A 19,543-nucleotide genomic window follows, 5' to 3' on the forward strand; every position below is an offset into this window, starting at 1 on the left:
TAAGGGAAGGATACCCTGACAGAAAACCAAGGGTGGGGCAGACTCGTAAGGCATAGTGAAGCCAGCTGCCCTACGGGAGTAAACCCTAAACAAATCCTGGTCCTCCAAGAATGGGGGTTGGGCGTGGGGCCGACAACCACATCCCACAAAAGGAACCACGTTACGAGACCTCAAAGAAATGTAGCCGGACAGATCTACCGACGACGGACTGGCGTGAACAATGGACAAGCGAATTATGGAAAGGGAAGGGATCTATATGTAGGGAGCTGGAATGTGCTATCTTTGTATAGGGCAGGTGCATTGAGGATGTTGCTGGATCAACTAAATAATTATAAGCCTGCGATAGTGGCATTGCAAGAAGTACGTTGGATCGGAAAAGGAGTTTTGGAAAAGAGAGAAGCAACTGTATTCTATAGCTGTGATGAAAGGCTGCATATGCTAGGAACTGGGTTTATAATACATAAACAACTAAAACATCTAGTGATAGGATTTAAAGCTATAAGTTCAAGATTATCGACATTAAGAGTTAAAGGAGAGTTCTTTAATTACAGTATAATCAATGCACATGCACCCACGGAAGTATCCACAGATGATGTAAAAGAAGATTTCTATGATGCGTTAGAGAAAGCATTTGATGATTGCCCAAAAAATGACATAAAAATAGTAATTGGAGACTTCAATGCCCAGATAGGCATTGAAGACGTGTATCAACCAACAATTGGTAAACAAAGTATGCATAAAGTAACAAATAACAATGGTATGAGGCTAATAATGTTTGCAGCATCTCGGAATCAAGTAATAACAACAACTCTGTTCCAGCACAAGGATATTCATAAAATGACATGGAGAGCCCCGGATGGAAAAACTTACAATCAAATTGACCACATGCTAATAGATTGTAGACATAGATCAGATATCATTGATGTTAGATCTTTTAGAGGGGCTAATATTGATTCCGACCATTATTTGATTATGGGAAGGATTAGAGCAAGAATATCTAATAGTCGAAAAATGAAGGCGACTAGCCTGATTAAATTTAATGTCACGCAGTTAAGAAATCCAACGGTGGTTGAGAGGTACAGAAGTAAACTACAAGAGGGATTCGTCGGGATGAAACCGGCAGAAGTGGAAAATGTAGATGAGAGGTGGGATAGATATAAGCTGAGGATCAGTAATGTAGCAAAGGAAGTACTTGAAACACAAAAGCCAGTAAAGAAAGAAACGTGGTTCGATGAGGAATGTCAAAATGTAACCAAAGAAAAGAATGATGTATATAAGAGGATGCAGCAAAGAAGTGCAACAAGGAGAGCTAGGGATGAATATCAAGAGAAAAGAAGGATTGAGAAGAGAGTCCATAGGAAAAGAAAAAGGGAATGGATGAAGCAAGAGATGAAGCAGTTGGAAAGCCTGCATGAGCAGAAGAATGTAAGACAGATGTATAAGCTGGTAAATAATACAAAATATGTTTTTAAACCAAGGACAACAGTCTGTAGAAATGAAACAGGCGATATAATTAGTGACACTAATGAAATTTTAGAAAGGTGGAGAAGGCATTTTAATGATGTATTGAATGGCAGTGCAGATGTAGCAGGTATGCTGGAAGAAGGATTAAATGAAGAAGAGGAAGGAGAAGGGGGCATAGAAAGTCCAAAGTTAGATGAAGTATGGGAGGCAGTCAAGATATTGAAAAATAGTAAAGCACCTGGTATAGATAACTTGCAAGCAGAGCTGCTTAAGCATGGAGGCGAGAGTGTCATTAGAGACTTGAAGGAAATAATAAACATAATCTGGAAAAAGGGACAGATGCCAAGTGAATGGAGGACGGGTATCATAGTACCTATCCACAAGAAAGGGGACATGATGGAGTGTGCAAACTATCGTGGAATTACATTGTTGAACGTTGCATATAAAGTATTTGCAAGAATTATATATAAAAGACTACTACCATATGTAGAAAAGTGCATTGGACCATATCAATGTGGGTTCAGGCCAGGGAAATCTACAGTGAACCAGATATTCACCTTAAGGCAAATACTGGAGAAAACGCTGGAGTTTGGGATAGGAACGCACCATCTATTTCTTGACTTTAAATCTGCATACGATAGTATAAACAGGACCCAACTATATCTGGCAATGAAAGATCTTGGAATTCCAATAGGATTAATAAGAATGGTGAGGATAACTATGGAGGGCTCTAATAGTAAGATAAGAGTAGGAGGACAACTCTCAGAACCTGTTGAAATAGAAAATGGATTAAGACAAGGCGATGTGCTGCCCTGTTTGTTGTTTAACATTGCCTTAGAGAAGGTTATACGGGAAGCTCGGGTGCAAATTAGGGGTACCATATATTATAAGTCAATCCAGATACTTGCATATGCAGATGATGTGGACATAGTAGGAAGATCTCTACATGCAGTGGAAGAAGCATTTCTGGCCATAGAAAGGGAAGGAAAAAAGATGGGATTGGTGGTGAATGAAGGGAAGACTAAGTACATGGCAGCAGGCAAAGCACACAGATATAATCCATCACCGACCATAACAATGGCTAATTATACATTTGATAGAGTGGATACCTTTATCTACCTGGGTTCTGTTGTGACATATGAAAATGATTCACAGGAGGAAGTAAAGACACGACTTATAGCAGCGAATAGGGCCTATTATGGACTACAGAGACATTTTAAGAGCACCATATTGTCCAGAACAACTAAGTTAATACTTTACAAGACACTGATAAGACCTGTATTGACTTATGCTGCGGAAACTTGGACCAGTTCAAGGAAAGATGAAGAGTTGGTAGAGACCTTTGAAAGAAAGATATTACGAAGAATATTGGGACCAGTATGTGAGAATGGAAAATGGAGAAAGCGATTTAATAAGGAGCTCTATGACTTATATCAAGAACCAACAGTTATTGGTATAATAAAGGCGGCTAGATTAAGATGGGCAGGTCATGTGATGCGCATGAGTGATAGTGACCCTGCAAAGAGAGTGATGTTGGATAGCCCAGGTGGACAAAGGAAACGAGGAAGGCCTAAATTAAGATGGGTGGATGGAGTGGATGAGGATGTTCGGAAGCTCCAGTATAGAAATTGGAAAGTTGTGGCGAAAGGTAGAGATAGATGGAGACAAATCACAGAGGAGGCCAAGGTTCATCAGTGGACTGTAGCGCCATAAGAAGAAGTAATAATAATAATTTAATTTACGGCCTGTGACTCTCAGAAAACAATACTTTTTGTTATAAAGTTTCCCTACAATTTCACCATTCGAATCACATTAACTCTTTCCAGAAATCTCAGGGAGGGACAAGTGCCACCATTGGCCCCCTCCTGCGGGCGGGCTTTCTGATAACATTTCCAAATTGCGGGTTACTGCTAGTCGTATTTTCTTATTTATTCGTTTTGAATATATAGTGTTATTCAAGCTATTCAACTGCAGTATTACGAACAATAGATTCTTAATACAGTGTTATTCAAAATGATTGTCGGGGTTTCAATGTTTTTTTTCTGGGTAGACCATCGAAGTTTAATCGAAATCGTACAAATGGCTGGTGAGAATTTTTCACATTTCACTTTTATTTCTAATACGAATTTTGTAGCCTTACCGAGGGCGTCGCCTTGTAATCAAGAGTTCAATACCCGTTTGTGGCTGTGTTTTGAATCTCACTTTAAACTGTAGTTTCAGTCCGAATTAGCCTTTTTGTGCATAAAGTGATCTTAAAAAAAGTGGCAACATAATTAAGCCTTGTTTCTATTTTAGAATAACGCTACAACTACTGACCAAGACAGTTATTATTTACAAAGAAATAGAAGAAACCAAGAAACGCCCTGATGTAGGGTGGAAACGTCACGTGTATAGTGTAGTGTATTTTATGTAAATAAAAACTGTCTTGTAGTGTTATTCCAAAAGAATGCGGACTTTATAAAAAATGAAGCAATATAAATTTTGCAAGTTTGAACATATTTTTACAGTTGTACTAAGCCGTGAAATAATGCAAATGTAGAATTTTACGTAGTTTTAATGTTTCTAAAGAATTTTACCAAAATTTGCACATCTATGAAATAAAAACATCGCGAAAATTGCCAGCTATGCGAAATTCATGTGTTCCATAATATTCTTCGAAAGCATTTTTTAAATATAATAGACATAATTGGTATACATAGTAACATATACGTACGTTACTGCTTATTATTTCAGAACAGTTTCTCCCAGATCATTTTCCAAGACTGTTCATCAAAGGTTGAGTCCCTAGCTGTGTCGTGCCTAGGATTTTCGACGTATACTTTTCTAGAAGTCGGCCCTCATTTTGCCATATTTTCCTGCATTTGACCTTTTTTTAGGAATACTGGGACAAATGAGTGGGTTTTGACCACCACCACCCTCCTCTTGGGTACGCCACTGGTCCCTATGCTCTTGGCATGAGCCTTCCTTGGCCCCACCGGCGATGCTCTCTGATATTCGTAGTACTTGAGAGGAAAGGTGGGGGGCATTCCCCTCCTCTGCACAGGTGCTTTGACCCCTCCTGTGGATGCGGTTTCTTATCCTTGACGGCGTCCTTGTGGGTGCTTACGTAACGGAAGGCTGTTTCCTCCCCCTGAGCGAACTGTTGCTACGTGCCGCGTGGAAAAACTAATGAAGATATCCTTCTTCTCCAGGACACGAAGTCCTACACGCGAGATGAGACCAAACAGATCTTCTCAACGTTGTTTACACGCAGCACCTGCTTTCTCTTCCGACTGCGGATTGCACCGACAGGACACCAATCTCGACCATCTCGAGGCGAGAACGAGACTAAGCCTACGATACTATTCGAGACGAGTCCGAGACGCACCTCGGAATAATCATGACGAGACACAGTGAACAAGATTTTGCTAAACCAGAATTTATATTTGAACATGTTACGAGGCCTCCCCGATGGCGTAGTGGAAACATCCTCGCCTTGTAATCAAGGGGTCCCGGGTTCGATACCCGGTGGAGGCACATATTGGTTCGGATTCTACTTAGAACTGTAGGTCCAGTCCCGATTAACCTATTTGTGCTTAAAGTGGACTTCAAAATCTCAAACGGTTGAACATGTTACCTAATGCGAGTTTATGAGTCGCAGTCAAACATATCAAGCGAATATTGTCGAAATTAGTCATGTATTTCGTTTATGGAGAATGCAAAGTTAATCCATCCGTGGGAGCAGAACCTGTGCTGCGCGGTTGCATACATTTAGGGCGAGATCCCATCTACAGTTGAGACTGCTTTATACGTAACTCAGTTCTGAGTGATTCTGTTTTATACGTAAGTTAATTACTGTAGGTCAAGGCAAAATATAATTTAAAGACGTGTTAATTAAACCTTATTTGTACGTAATGCATTTATACGCAATTCTGTGTTATAAATATTAATTTTCCGATGGCGCAGTGGTAGCGTCGTCGCCTTGTAATCAAGGGGTCCATGGTTCGATACCCGGTGGAGGCACATAGTGGTTCGGATCCCACTTTAAATTGTAGGACCAGTCCCGATTAGCCTTACTGTGCATAAAGTGGACTTAAAACGCAAATTCAATCAATCAGTCAATCAAATATTAATTTTCATCAAATGCAGTTGATTTGTACGTAACCAAGCTACAACAATGTCACAGAAGTGACAGTAGTCAGTTGCTACAGGTCGGCCATGGACAACAGAAAGATGAAAAGTTACACGCTTTTCCAGAAAGTAAAATTTATACGGGAAGTGGACGCTAATGAAAGTAAGTATATGAAAGTAAGCTGAAATAGCTGCAGATTTAGGCATCGTCATTAGTAAAATGAATACTATTTTAGGTACTTTTTTAAAATTGGGTAGTAAAAGTATAAAACTACAGTGTCTATTTCAGTATCAAACCGTTCACTAATAAAGTGGCAAATGTAATGTATTTAAGAATGAAACTTTTAGATTCGTTAATTTAACACTTTATGACAGAAATAACCTGTATTACATATATCTTGTTACTCAAAATAGATACAATTACAGTTTATTAATAATCTGATTTGTAAGTAATTCTCAGTTATAGATACATATTATTTTCTCTTCACCTAGACATACGTATAACTCAGGTTCAAATGTATTTACAAGATGATACATAACTATAATGTAATAACCTATAGCCTTATAAGGTTAGGTTAGGTTTAGTCATACTAGCTAATAACCTTAGTCATATTACGTACATAAATAATTATACCTGTGCATTATGTACGTAAACAAACTTAATAACTTTCTGTATTGGTTAACTATAAACACGGTTCAGAACCCCAGATATCTGTTGCATCATTGACTTGTAATAGAAGCACAACAAATGACTATTACATTCCTAATAAATATATTAGGCCTGTGTACGCAAAGCTTATACCTATTAAGGGCATAGACAATATCACTCGTCTTAAGTATTTCCCTATCAACTTGCTTACGTCAAAGGAAATTGCTGTTTAACTTAAAATGGCGGACAGTTTTCAAATTAGATAATCTTGTGCTGGTAACCTGCTACCTAAAAAACGGGGGAGTAAGGGGTGAGCCTTTTCTGAAGAAACCCAAATGTCAATTTCTCTTCCATGTAGTTCATCCTGGACTGCATTTTGCAGACTAAAGACGCTCTGGCGTGAGGACCAACATCTGTGCGTGTATGCTCGTTTTATCTTGTCACCTTTCATCCTGATCTTCGCGATTAGCCATAAGTGGTAAGAAAGCGAGTTAAAATAAACAAAAAAGAAACCTGCATAAGGCCTCCCCGATAGCGTCGTCGCCTTGTAATCAAATTATCCCTGGTTCCATACCCGGTGGAGGTACATAATGGTTCGGCTCCCACTTAAAACTGTAGGACCAGTCCCGATTAGCCTTTCTGTACATAAAATGTACTTAGAAACCAACTGAAACAAATAAACAAAACCTGGGAAAAGGCAGGGAACGTGTTTCGGCAAAATATGCAGAACATTGATTTCTGGAAACTGCAGAATCGTTGTGTTCCATGATGGAAACGTGCGTCATCTTGTTGCTTGGCTGTGGAAAATAGTTTCTCAGTTCTGTAATCCCATGAATCATTTACTTCCATGTTTTATGGATCGATAACACTGTTGTTTTGTACGACAGCTCTGGATGAATTACGACTGCATAAAGAAGATTTACGCGCTGCTTGCCAACCTCCGTGGCGGAGTGGTTAACACAGCGCGCTACGACGTCACGTGTCCTGGGTTCGAGGGCATGAGCGTTCTTGGTGAGTGTCCCTTCATTAATTTTATCATATCATCACGAATCTTCGAGATTAGCCAAAAGTGGCAGAGAAACGAAGTAAAATAAATCAAACTCTCAAACAAGAAGGGCGTCGCCAGCGGGGGGCGAAGGTGGGCCCAGCCTCCTGCTCACCGAAACAGCATACCAAACTTTCGAAATAATAGCAGGACAAATATCTCCTTCTCTCTCTCTCTATTGTACACATACAGAGGGGATTTTTGTTTAGTTTTTTATGTCCAGTTTGTACACAGATAAGCTAATCGGGACTGGACCTACAGTTTACCATCTTAATTTGTATTAATCTTACCTAAATCACATCAAGCACAATTGTGTCTTTACATGCGTATACCCTTTTGTGAAAGTTTGTTGTGTAAACGGGTCTTTGTTCTCACTTTTTTGTGTGTTTCTTTATTTTTGTGCTTGTCGATTTGATTTATTTTACTTTGCGTTTCTGCCGCCCTGGCTAAATAGGTGAAGGGACAACCGTAAATACATAAGAACAACACACAAGTCTCTCAGAGGATTATACTTGCCATGGATCCAGACGCCAGAGCCTCGCTACACTGTCAAATGCAGTGTAGGGTGTACTACATGGAAGTGAAGTTGATATTTGGGCCACCCCCTATACCCCTTTTTTGTTAATGTCTTATTATGTACTCACTGGGCTCAGGTGGCAGAACAGCTGCAGGCTGAACCTCGTCTTTTAAGAAAGGGTTTAATTGAATACGAACTACAGGGTGATTATAAAGTCCCATGACATTTTTGGTAAATCGGCGTCTAATAACAAAATAAATGGTACTACTGTACAGAAGAGACACCAAAACACAAAATTAACGCTTTTCACATGACCTCCATCAATTTCAAACCAAGTGTCCCAACGGGACAAGGCAGCATTAAACACCTTCTCCAACATAGCCGGAGTGATCATCTCGCATGCATTTCGTACGCGTTCTTTGAGCACTGTGAGATTGGCAACCTTAGTTTAGTAGACCTTCTCTTTGACCCCAAGCAAAGAAATCCAGTGGGGTAAGGTCAGGTGAACAGGATACCCACATACGAAGAGATCCTCTTCCTATCCACCTGTTGGGAAAGGTGGTGTTGAGGTACTCTCGAACAGTGGTTGCGAAGTGGGGCGGTGCACCGTCTTGTTGGAAGATCACTGTTCCAAGGTAAGTGCCTCCATTGATTGTTTGTTCCACAAACATGAATGGCCCATAGACTTTTTGTTCGGTCATGCCGAGCCAGACCTCCACTTTCGGAGTGTCTCTTTGTCATTCGATGGTATCATTGAGCGGCTCTTTGCCCCATATTCGACAATTATGACGGTTCACATGGCCATAAACGTTGGGACACTTGTTTTGAAATTGATGGAGGTCATGTGGAGAAGCGTTAATTTTGTGTTTTGGTGTCTCTTCTGTACTGTAGTACCATTTACTAAAACCTTTTAAACATAGAGGAAGAAAGAAAATGAGAAGTATGAGAAAATGAGAGAGAAAGGGACAGGAGCAGCTAGAGAAAAAAATTTCACCCTGGCGATGTGGATATTTCGCGTCTCTCCCCCTTTCCACCCTACCACCCCTCTCCCTAACTTTCTACCCTGGTCCCCAACTTTCCACTTTTCTCAAATGAAAACATGAATAATAATAACCCGTGGCTCGACAACCCATGAAAGGCCTTGGCATATCTCCCGACTGCCAGTCTCCCTCCCACAATCATACCTAGAGGTTTTAGATTTACATTTACTGTACTTCATTTTTGTGGGAGCTATAGGCTGTACGCACTACATAATATTGAATTTTTATACAATATTTTGTTACATTTATGCTGTAGTCTCTTAGTTTGTCCCCTATGTACACATTTGTAACGAACCTGAGCGTTTAAGGTTTTATATTTGTAAGAAGTTAAGATTTTTAAAATGTTTGTTACTTCAAATAATGTGCAAGCTGTCACAGACAACTATAGATAGATTGATACAGTTGTGGTTGGAACTTGTGTATATGTTTAGAAATACGTCATAATCTGTTCGTGTTGACGTCACTTTCTCATCTCGGCAGAGAAAGTGAGCCCACCTGAATGTTTTTCACCTGACGACAGACCGAGTTGGATAACAGGTGAAGGGAGGAATCAATAAGCACGTGATAACGGGAAAATGGAATGCTAGAATAATGTTATTGGTTTGCATTAATTTAGTTTCTTTCTAGCGGTACTAGTTAATAATAATTAAGTACAGAAACTTTCGTGTATTTACGTTTGTCTTGTCCAACGTTAATTCTATATGCATTTGTGTTTTGTGATTTGATATGCTATAGGATTGTCCCTTACGTCTCTTCAGATAAAGCAAAGAAACGTAAGCAAATCTGTACATTTGCTTGTATGTTCACATACTACAGGAAATCTTTGTGATTATGAAATACAAGTGGTTATGAAACTGCGTTTAACTTTGGAAACCATGTTGTGTTGCTTTCTACCCAGCAAGCCCTGATGATTTGCAAAGATTCTCATGTTTCCGACTAAAGGAGTAGCGGACTAACTTTGTGACGACTAGTGTCCAACTGGAGACGTTGCACATTCTTCGCCTCCCGCAACGGTTGATTCACTCCACTCCTTCTTCTTCCTCGCCTCACTTCTCTTTTCCTTCACTTTCACCAAAAACACTCCCACTTTCTCCAACTTGTCCACACTTGCTGCACTCTGTTTCACAACTAATGTCAGCGCTCCTTCCTTTTGGTGGAGATCTTCAACCGGTAATGGGGTGACGAGGGGTCATCATGTCGAACCCTCAGCCGTTGTAGTAGTTTTCCGAGACCTGGTTACGATACTCACTCCTAGCTCCCCGATTGCCTCACGATAATGGATTGCCACCGGTCCTATACACAGACCGAGAACCCAGAGACTGAACCTAGGCGGACTCGAACCCATGCCGTCCCGCAGTCGTAGCCCAAAGCACAGCGCATTAGACCGCACGGCCACCGAGGACTAAATAAAAACATCATCATGTTATTGTAGGTATGTGTTTATTTTCTACTTACATAATGACATCGAAATAACAGTAATTTCATACCTGAAATTACTACATGATTTTGGAATATACTTATTGTGTTATGCAGCAGTAACTTGAATTAATTATTGTCTTCACAAATCCAACTCTCTAGAAACAACAGCCACGCTCAACGTGGCGGGGGAGAGAAGGCCACTTGCCCCCTCCCCAAAATCAAGTTTATGAAAATTTGCAAGATAATGATACTTCCGTTAACCTCCTGGAACCTAATGAGCAGAGTAACGAGCAATTTTTTACGATTTTGCAGATGTAGAAGTTATTTATCAAAATAGTCCTTGATAATATTTTTTCATCGTTTGAAAACTTTTTGATCCCCCCCCCCCCCCCCCAAAGTTAAGCTCCATGTTCGAGCTCCCCAAATTACAGTTAGGTTCCATGTTACGCCCATGCCCACGTTTATACAATCAGTAGACCTCGAATTTTAGGTTTTTAACCTATTTTTTTCCTTAGCAGGTAAATAAGAAATAACAAGTTACAAAGGTTGGATAAAAAGTAATGGCAACACTGGCATAATTGCTACTTGACTGTATTGGCAGAGGAGCACGTGTTACATTCCTTCAAAGTAATCGCCCCTCATCTCTACGACCTTCTGTCACACGTATGGAAGGCGTCGTACACCGTCAGCGCGTCCATCTCTGTCGATGTCCCGCAGTGACCGCCCTATAGCACGTATGATGGCTTCGTGCGTGTCGTAGTGCTTACCGCCCAGTGGTTCCTTCATTTTGGCAAAAAGGTCGTAATCACACGGTCTCATACCGGTGAATACAATACAAATCTTTTAGAAATCATTGCACAACAATTACTAGGCAGGCAAAAGTAAATTACTACAGAGATATGGTGAACCAGACCACTAGCAATAACAACTGCAAATGGAAGGTTATCAATGAGGTCACGGGTAGAGAATCAAAAACTACAATTAATCATTTACTAGTCGACAATGTCCTCCTAATATATCACCATATTTACATATTTCGAAAAATTCGTAAATATCTCAATAGAAATCTGAGTAGACATTTCTACCTTTCATTTATTCGTCCCGTATTCGAGTATGGTGCTAGTCTTATTTTTGGCGGTAACATAACTCATCTGAAGAAACTTGAAACTATCCAAAACAATTGCTTAAGAATCATACACATGCACCCCCAAGAATATAATTCCCAACAATTGCGCAAGATTTACAATATACCCACAGTCACTTCGAGAATACATTACATCTACTTGAATAAGGTATTCCATAGCATACATAACAAATCATCTCCATTGCATCATAGGATTAAGCTCCGCTCAGAGTTCAGCACCCGAAACACCAGATCGTACTTACATAGAGACCTAGTAATCCCCAAACCCAACAAAAGCAGATTTGGTCAGAAGTCTTTCTCGTACTTAGCAGCGGTAACCTGGTATTCAATCGCGACGAAGATCAAACTCAGTACCAGCAAAGCGCAGTTCTGTCGTCTTCTACGTTCACATGTCTATAAATTCTAACTCCAGTAATATTATTTTCAGTGCTTACCCCCCCCCCTCACCATCCCCACCCACACACATATATTTTAAAATTTTCATCCTTGTACTTCGAACAGCAATTCCATACACACTCATATCCAAACCCACACACCTTTACACTCTTTTCTTCTAAATGTGTATAACTCTCAAACTTTCTTTATTTCATTGCTACTATAGAACACTATATATACTAATGTAAATTCATCACATTTTCCTTAGATGTATCTTTTGCATATTTTTTTTACTATATAGGGCATCAAGTCATTATTTGTATTAATTTTGTTCAAAATGAAAAGTTGTATGGCTTAATTGTAACCCTATGGAAATAATAAATAATAATAATAATAATAATAATAATGTTCCAGTACCTCCCACTACCAGTGATGCAGGAGCGCCGTCACAGTGTTCGCAGTGTGACACTTTGCATTGTCAAGCAGGATGATGGGACACCGTGCCAGAACGTGCCGTCGCTTCCTTCTTAATGCGAGACGAAGGTGGTGTTGCAAGAAGGTGCAGTAGTAGCTGCCTAAGAGACGTTGTTCTTCTTGCCTAAACATATTGTTAGGGCGCTTGCACTCTCGTCCTCTGCTTCAGAGCACTGCTGTTTTTGACTGAATAACATACAATCGCACCCCACTCACTATACTTCCTCGTCTGACATTCCTTTATCAACCACGAAACGGTTGTGGCGCTGTGACTCGCCCCTTTCACGGGACAGCAGTGTTGCCATTAATTTTTATCCAACCCTTGTACATCAGCGTTTCATTACAAAATGAAACAACAGATGAAGTTTTATAGTACCTAAAATAACCTATTTTGCTTGTTAGAACCTATTTTAGGTTTATGCGCCTAAATCGAACCTTTTTTTAGGTCTTTATATATTTTTTAAGGTTTTGAAAGATTTTTATACCACATAGAGGTATTTCCTCTGTTTGGTGACGAAAAAATTCAATGACTAAAAAGTATTTGAAACATACTTTCTGTCGATTTCCCTCCCTCCAAGTCCATGATGGTTTTTCAAACGTCTGCTGTCACTGTTACTTACCTCCATGGGCGTCCGGAAGGGGGGGCAAGGGGGGGCCGTGGTCCCCCCCTGGAAAACGAAAGTCAACCAAAAATTATGTATTTCACACATATAATTTCATTTTAGCCACAATAATATGTGTTAATTATTGCATGAACACCATAAATTCGAATTTAAGCAATGTTTTTTTAGGGAACAACAATATTTTTGGAGAGAATGTGCCTTGTTTGCCCACCCCCCTGGAAAAAAAAACCTTCCTTGCCCCTCCCTGGAAAAAATCCTGCGGACGTCCATGCTTACCTCCGTGTGTTCTTGCTCACTTTCGTATCAATTCGGTGCTTTGTGACATTCACGCCTTGCGAAGTAACGTTTCCCGGAATTCAATGAATTCCCGGTGAGTAGTCACCCTGGTATTGTGCAGCAAATTATACATACTTAATTCATTCTTCATATCAACAGTAGCTTTTGCTAACAGAACAAGTATAGTATTACCGTTTGTGGATAATTTTCAAAACGATGTATACAAATGAAAATTTGGTTAGGAAATTAATATTTGGTTGTTATACCATTGCATATACCTATTTATATTTCTTATGTTTTTTTAAAAAAATGTTTCAAACGATTGTACCTAATCGGTTTTCAAGAATTTTGAATTATTCTAAGTTTTTTGAAACCTACTTCAGGATTTTTGGAACCTAATTTGAGATTTTAAGAACCTATTTTAGGATATTTGGAACCTAATTTGAGATTTTTAGAACCTATTTTAGGACTTTTAGAGCCTATTTTAGGAACCTAAAAGCATACTTTTTAGAACCTAAAAATCCGAGGTCTAATAATCAGAAGTAAGGCTTTACCGCTACTCAAGGGGAACACCTTTGGCGCCAGCTCCTGGACAGAGACAGAGAATTGAAAAGGAGATAATACGGGAATACATAAGACCAACAGTACTTTTGGCGTACCCTGTACGGTATTCATCTCCACATTCGCAGCATCCGGAGCTGTTGAATTGTGCCGACTCTTGCTGACTACCAGGAGATAAAAGATTGCATCAGAAGATTACTATTTGGCCATAGCAACAGGGAAGCTTGTCAAATTCGTGCATGGATACGACAAAGTTCGCCGTTCTTTGTCATATTTAAAAATATTCCTCGTGTTTAAGATTAGAGGGGGCTGCAGGGCAAGTCTTTGACGTTGGTTCGCCACTGATAACGTCCTCGAGGGGAAAGAACAATCTAATTGGAGACGCCTTGACACCATCACCAGATGCTGAGAGATCATTGGCGGTCACGCCCAGTGACCTCTCACCTCTCTCTCTGTTCAGCTGTTTTGCCTTCTTTCCTTCTCTCTTTTTCCACTTCACATTCTCTTTTTCCTTCTACGTCCTTTCCTCTTTCTGCCTATTAGCCGACCTCTGTGGCGTAGTGGTTAGCGCATCTCGATACGACGCCAGGGGTCCCGGGTTCGAATCCCGGCCTGAGTGTTCTTTGTGAGTGTCCCTTCATCAATTTCATCATATCATTACCCATTCACGTCTTCGCGATTAGCCAAAAGTGGCAGAAAATGAAGTAGAATAAATTTAATAAAATCATTATTAATGAAGCGTCGTCGCCTTGTAATCAAGGTGTCCCGGGTTCGATACCCGGTGGAGGCACATAGTGGTTCGGATCCCAGTTTAAACTGTAGGTCCAGTCCCGATTAGCCTTACTGTGCAGAAAGTGGACTTAAAACGCCAACTCAATCACTCAATTAAGCATTATTAAACTTGCCAATTTCATTTTAACAGGGCTGGCCAGCCTGATTTTGAGCACAGATGAACATTTTATAATAATATTACAATACGTTTATCTATGTTTTGGGTGAGCCATAGCCTACTCTAGCCCATCCTTGCCGCCGCCCCTCACGTTCTCTCCTTTTCTCTTAATTGATTTCAAGTCGCTCAGATTGGCTAATCTGGGGTGGGCCTACAGTTAAAACTGAGATCTTGTCCGCTGTGCCTCAACCGGGAATTCAATCCGGGATCCTTTGTACGAAGATTGAAATACGGTACCGGGTGTTTCATAAATACTTCAGGGGTTACAAAAATTTATTGCAAGTAAAGTATTGAACTTAACGTTAATGAAACCAGTCCAGAACGAACAAGGAACTCATTTTTTTTAAACCTACTAATGTTCAATGTATGCACATGGGTGGGTGAACTTCTTGCCACACTCGCATCAACATGGTCCTGTCGATATATCGCTGGGATGATACGCTTTCTTAGGACTGCGATATCAAGCGTCATCGGTGCAACGAATACCCTGTCTTTGATGAAACCCCACAGAAATAAGTCTCACGGTGTAAGGTCCCGTGATCTTGAGGACCAAAACATTGCACAAAACAATGGGCCCGTTCAGAAAGTCGCACGAGTTTAACGCGTTAAACGAGTTATGACAACTGGCCTTTCCATAAGTGCATCCGTGCGTTTCGTGAGGTTCATTATGCTGTCCCAAAAGTCGCATTCCGTGCGTTTCGTGCAAGAACGAGATTCGCCAAACGCACGGGCCAGGAGGCTGGTTTGTTCGGTGAGAATCGTCTGCTGCATGCAGACAACGTGCGTGCATGATGGCTTCAAACTGCACTAGTTCGGGAATTGTATTATAATTTTAACAGAGAGCGATATGAAGCAACATGCACAAGATGAGTGTGCCTCAACTGTTCTTACAATGTGATTAAAATGAGTAACAGTATCCGTAGTAGAGTTTATTTCTGTCAGAAGGAAATGCCTTTCGCTGGACGCCATGCGGAAAATTTTTATAAACAAAATGCTGCGCCTGCGCTTTCGTCTAGAGCATCCCATAAGTCTGTAAAATAACTGGTTTCACCAGGTTCATGAGGCCAGTTATTTTCGTTCGATTCGTTCGTTTCGTTATGACTCGGAACGCCCCCATTGTGAGTGATGTGATGTGAGTGTCGCCTAGCGGCAGGGATGTGAACTCTCAGTTTAACGAAACATGCACGCACAAACTGTTTGCGTTCCTTGATCGTTCTGGACTGGTTTCATTAACGTAAATTCAATAGTTTACTTGCAATAAATTTTTGTAATCCCTCAATTGTTTCTGAAACACCCGGTATATGGGATGACATTTGCTCAATTGTAACGTGCACGCAGTTTCGATAGCCGCCAACAGATGTCGCAGCCAGTCCTCTCCCCACACTCGCGGAGGGCGTGGACGTTTTCGCGTGCAACAGGTTTCCCTGCGATCGATGTCGTGGCGCCACCTGGCGTAACAAAATCACAACTCCCCTCCCCTTCAGTCGTTCGATTCTCTAGATGGGAGTTTCCGAAGGGAAGGAAAACAAGGATATCGGCAATGAAAGCCAAACAATAAACAGGACAGACCGTCTTTAGTTCTGTTAACCTCGCTCGATGTGTTTCAAATTTAGCCTCAGTTCTTGCCTTTCTCTCGCCTGAGCGATAGACTCTCACGTTAAACTTTGAAAAAGTTTTATTTCTTTATTCAATTGCATTGCTGGTACACATGCACAAGATATAGCATAAGCGTTCTATATTGTGTTGCATTGCATTTAGCTGTCCGGCTGTTCCATGTCTCTTACGTATGATTTTATTCAGGGGTGAATTTAGAGGGGTTAAAATTCGCAAAAAAAAAAAAAAAAAAATGCATATAATCATGAACAGCAAAATTAAAAGAGAATTTCCGTTCAATATATTTAATCTACGAATATCTACACAACCAACTCGTAACGTATCTCTTCCAGATTCCCACTACAAGGCTCTCCCCTCTTCAGTGCTATAGCCGCCCCTTCATGTAACTTGCCTCCAATTATCTTGCCAGAACATAGTTTCCGACAATCGTTAAGAATGCATAATTTTTACATTTTCTTCTGCCATATCTTCCCAGTCAACGCACTAACGTTGCCACAACGTTGTATGAATATTGTATTTATGATGAATGTTGTATGTAGGGGAACAACGTTGTGATAACGTTGCATCAACGTTGCAAAAAACATTCCATTGAATACGCTTTAGTTTGGATGATCACCACCATGAGCGCCACAAGCGTCAGATCGGAGTGTTTTGTTTAATCTGAATTTGTGTGTGCACTGACCACCAAACCTTATATTTCCTACAGCGTACACTAGATGGCAGTGCGACTCAAATGCCAAACAAACATAACTTTTAGTAACACAAATAAGGAATCTTTCGATTGTAATTAGTGAAAAAATGTGTTTTATTATCCTTCGAAAGATGTGTGAATATTGAAGTTGTAAGGAAGATCAGAAAATGAAATGTGTTGAATACAAGTGAAACTCCCATGATAAATATTTTTATTCCAGACTATATATTCAGGAGCTAAGTACTGCAAGAATAAACTGATTACCAGGTGAAGTTAGAGATTGGTTAATTCATCACAATCTCCAGACTAACAATTGCCTATTTTGGTGGAGCAGGAAAAGAAAAACTGTGACGTTACAAATATATATCTTATATGCAAAAATGGCTTACCATGTGAAATAACCATATTTTAAATATGCATTGTTATATTCATAAATTACACAGGCAGCAAGGTAATGTTGCAAAAAAGTTGTGGCAACGTTAACCCCTGACATACCTAACATTGCACATAATGTTCAGTATATGTTGTGACAAAGTTGTCAACCAACGTTGCAGCAACGTTGAAAAAAATGACCCTTAAACGTTGACACAACGTTGTATCAACATACATTCAACGTTGTAACAACGTTAGGTATGTTAGGGGCTAACGTTGCCACGACGTTGTGGCAACATTACCTTGTTGACTGGGTTGTATTGTGCCTTTTCTTGTTATTGTTCTTCACGTTTCAGTATAAACTGGTCTTTCAGTACTGTATTTGAAACATTAAGTAAGGGGTCCTGTCCTGGGTTCTATATCCTGTGGAGGCACATTGCACAGTGGTTCGGATCCCGCTTTAAACTGTAGGTCCAGTCCCGATTAACCTATCTGTGCATAAAGTGGACTTAAAATAACAATTCAATTCAACTGCATAAATGAAAATAAATAGTAAGTATTGTGTGTGCCGCCCCACGTGGCAGAAGGGTTAGCATATCGCGCTACGACGCCTGGGGTCCAGAGTTCGAATCCTGGCCTGGCATGGATGTTTGTGATTGTCCATTCATCAATTTCATCATATCATCACTCATCCCCATCTTCGAAAATTAGCCAAAAGTGGCACAAAAAGCGAAGTAAAATAAAGCAAATCAATCAGTCCATACATCTTATGTGAAATGGAATCTTGACTTCAGATCCTGGCACCGCCAGTGGACATGAGAGAACCGAAATAGTATAGGAAGCGAGAAAGTATCCTGGATTCGAACCCGGGACCGTTTGCTAACCTCCCATCATGCTATTGTCTTTTGAAGAAAGGTATTCAATCCGATATGCGCCATATATCCGTCGTCCGCTTCCGGTTCGTACGGAGCCAAAGAGATTAGGAAGAGTGCGTGAGGGGCCATCTCCCGCCACAGATCTAAATCTCCCTCGGGTCCATTCTCCAACGCAACCTTGACGCCCGACAATACCGCTGTATGCGCGTTACGTAATATTCTAAACCGGATCTGTTTTCATTTGTCCATATTTCAATTTCTAAAGAGAACGTTTGGTGCTTCTACTGTATCTATGTAGGATCAGGAAGGCGTCCAATATCCGAGGTCGTTTTTTCCCCTTTCCGAGAACCACCACTTTTCGAATTGTCGTAGGTTAGTTGGCCTTCGTATATCTTCCTGTCCTCACTTCCTCCAAATCTGTTTCGAATTCCACCACTTCTGTAATTTCAATTGAAGTGAATGGAATATATATGACCACGTAATCGACGTTCAGTTCAGTTTAGGCCCGCTCAACTTTTTTTAACAGCGTGTAAAGTTTTGATATTCTAGATTCCGAAAAAAGTAGATGTGTTTAGATTTTGTCCTAGAGTGTTGAGAAGAATTTTCGTGCGATGAAAATTAAATGAAACCAGGATTACTGATTCAATTTGTATCTTTGTTATTTAGCAGCTTTTCTTTCATTTTTCGCTAATCGCGAAGATGAAGATGAAAGATGATATGATGGAATTGATGAAAGGACACTCGCAAAAGAACACCCAGGCCGGGATTCGAACCCGGAACCTCTGGTTTCGTAGCGCGCTGTGATTGATTGATTAAGTTGGTGTTTTAAGTCCACTTTATGCGCAGTAAGGCTAATCGGGACTGGACCTACAGTTTAAAGTGGGATTCGAATCACTGTGAGCTTCCACTGGGTATCGAACCCGGGACCTTTGATTACAAGGCGATAACGTTACCATTACGCTGTGATAACTATTCCGAAAACTATCTTGGAAAATAGCTGTAACATGTTTAAAAAAAGTCAAAATTATTTTGTGAATGTTGACTTTTTATTGGCAGTGCTAGATTCTGCAACTATGTATTATTGAATAGCCAAATTCTTTAGTGTGTGTAGGTTGCACTTTGTGCCTACCCCGAAATCTAAAACTTTTCTGCGCCAGTGGATAAACCTTTACCTGCTACCCCACAACTGGTAGATAGTTTAACAAGCCATTTCTCAATTATGCACTGGTGCGAGCACTAAAAAATGTAGAACTGAGTTAGCACCAGAAGTGGTGGCGTTAGGAAACTCTTTTTTGGTGTTAATGAAAAATGGTTTTGTTTAGCACCATCTTTGGTGTCTTGTTAC

General features: G+C 40.3%; 1 protein-coding gene across 1 annotated transcript in view; it reads left to right on the plus strand.

Moving 5' to 3' along the window:
* Positions 1-306: 306 nt before the first annotated feature.
* The window catches only part of LOC145980272 (uncharacterized), a 28,733-nt gene continuing 9,496 nt past the window's right edge, over positions 307-19,543 (plus strand). Inside the window, exons 1-2 of the mRNA XM_083113279.1 lie at positions 307-1,693; positions 8,261-8,420. Coding sequence (XP_082969405.1) covers positions 307-1,693; positions 8,261-8,420 — 1,547 coding nt within the window. The remainder of the gene's footprint in view (positions 1,694-8,260; positions 8,421-19,543) is intronic.

This window comes from Lepisma saccharinum, chromosome 27, assembly GCF_977018435.1.
Source record: "Lepisma saccharinum chromosome 27, izLepSacc3.1, whole genome shotgun sequence".
Taxonomy (NCBI): Eukaryota; Metazoa; Arthropoda; class Insecta; order Zygentoma; family Lepismatidae; genus Lepisma; species Lepisma saccharinum.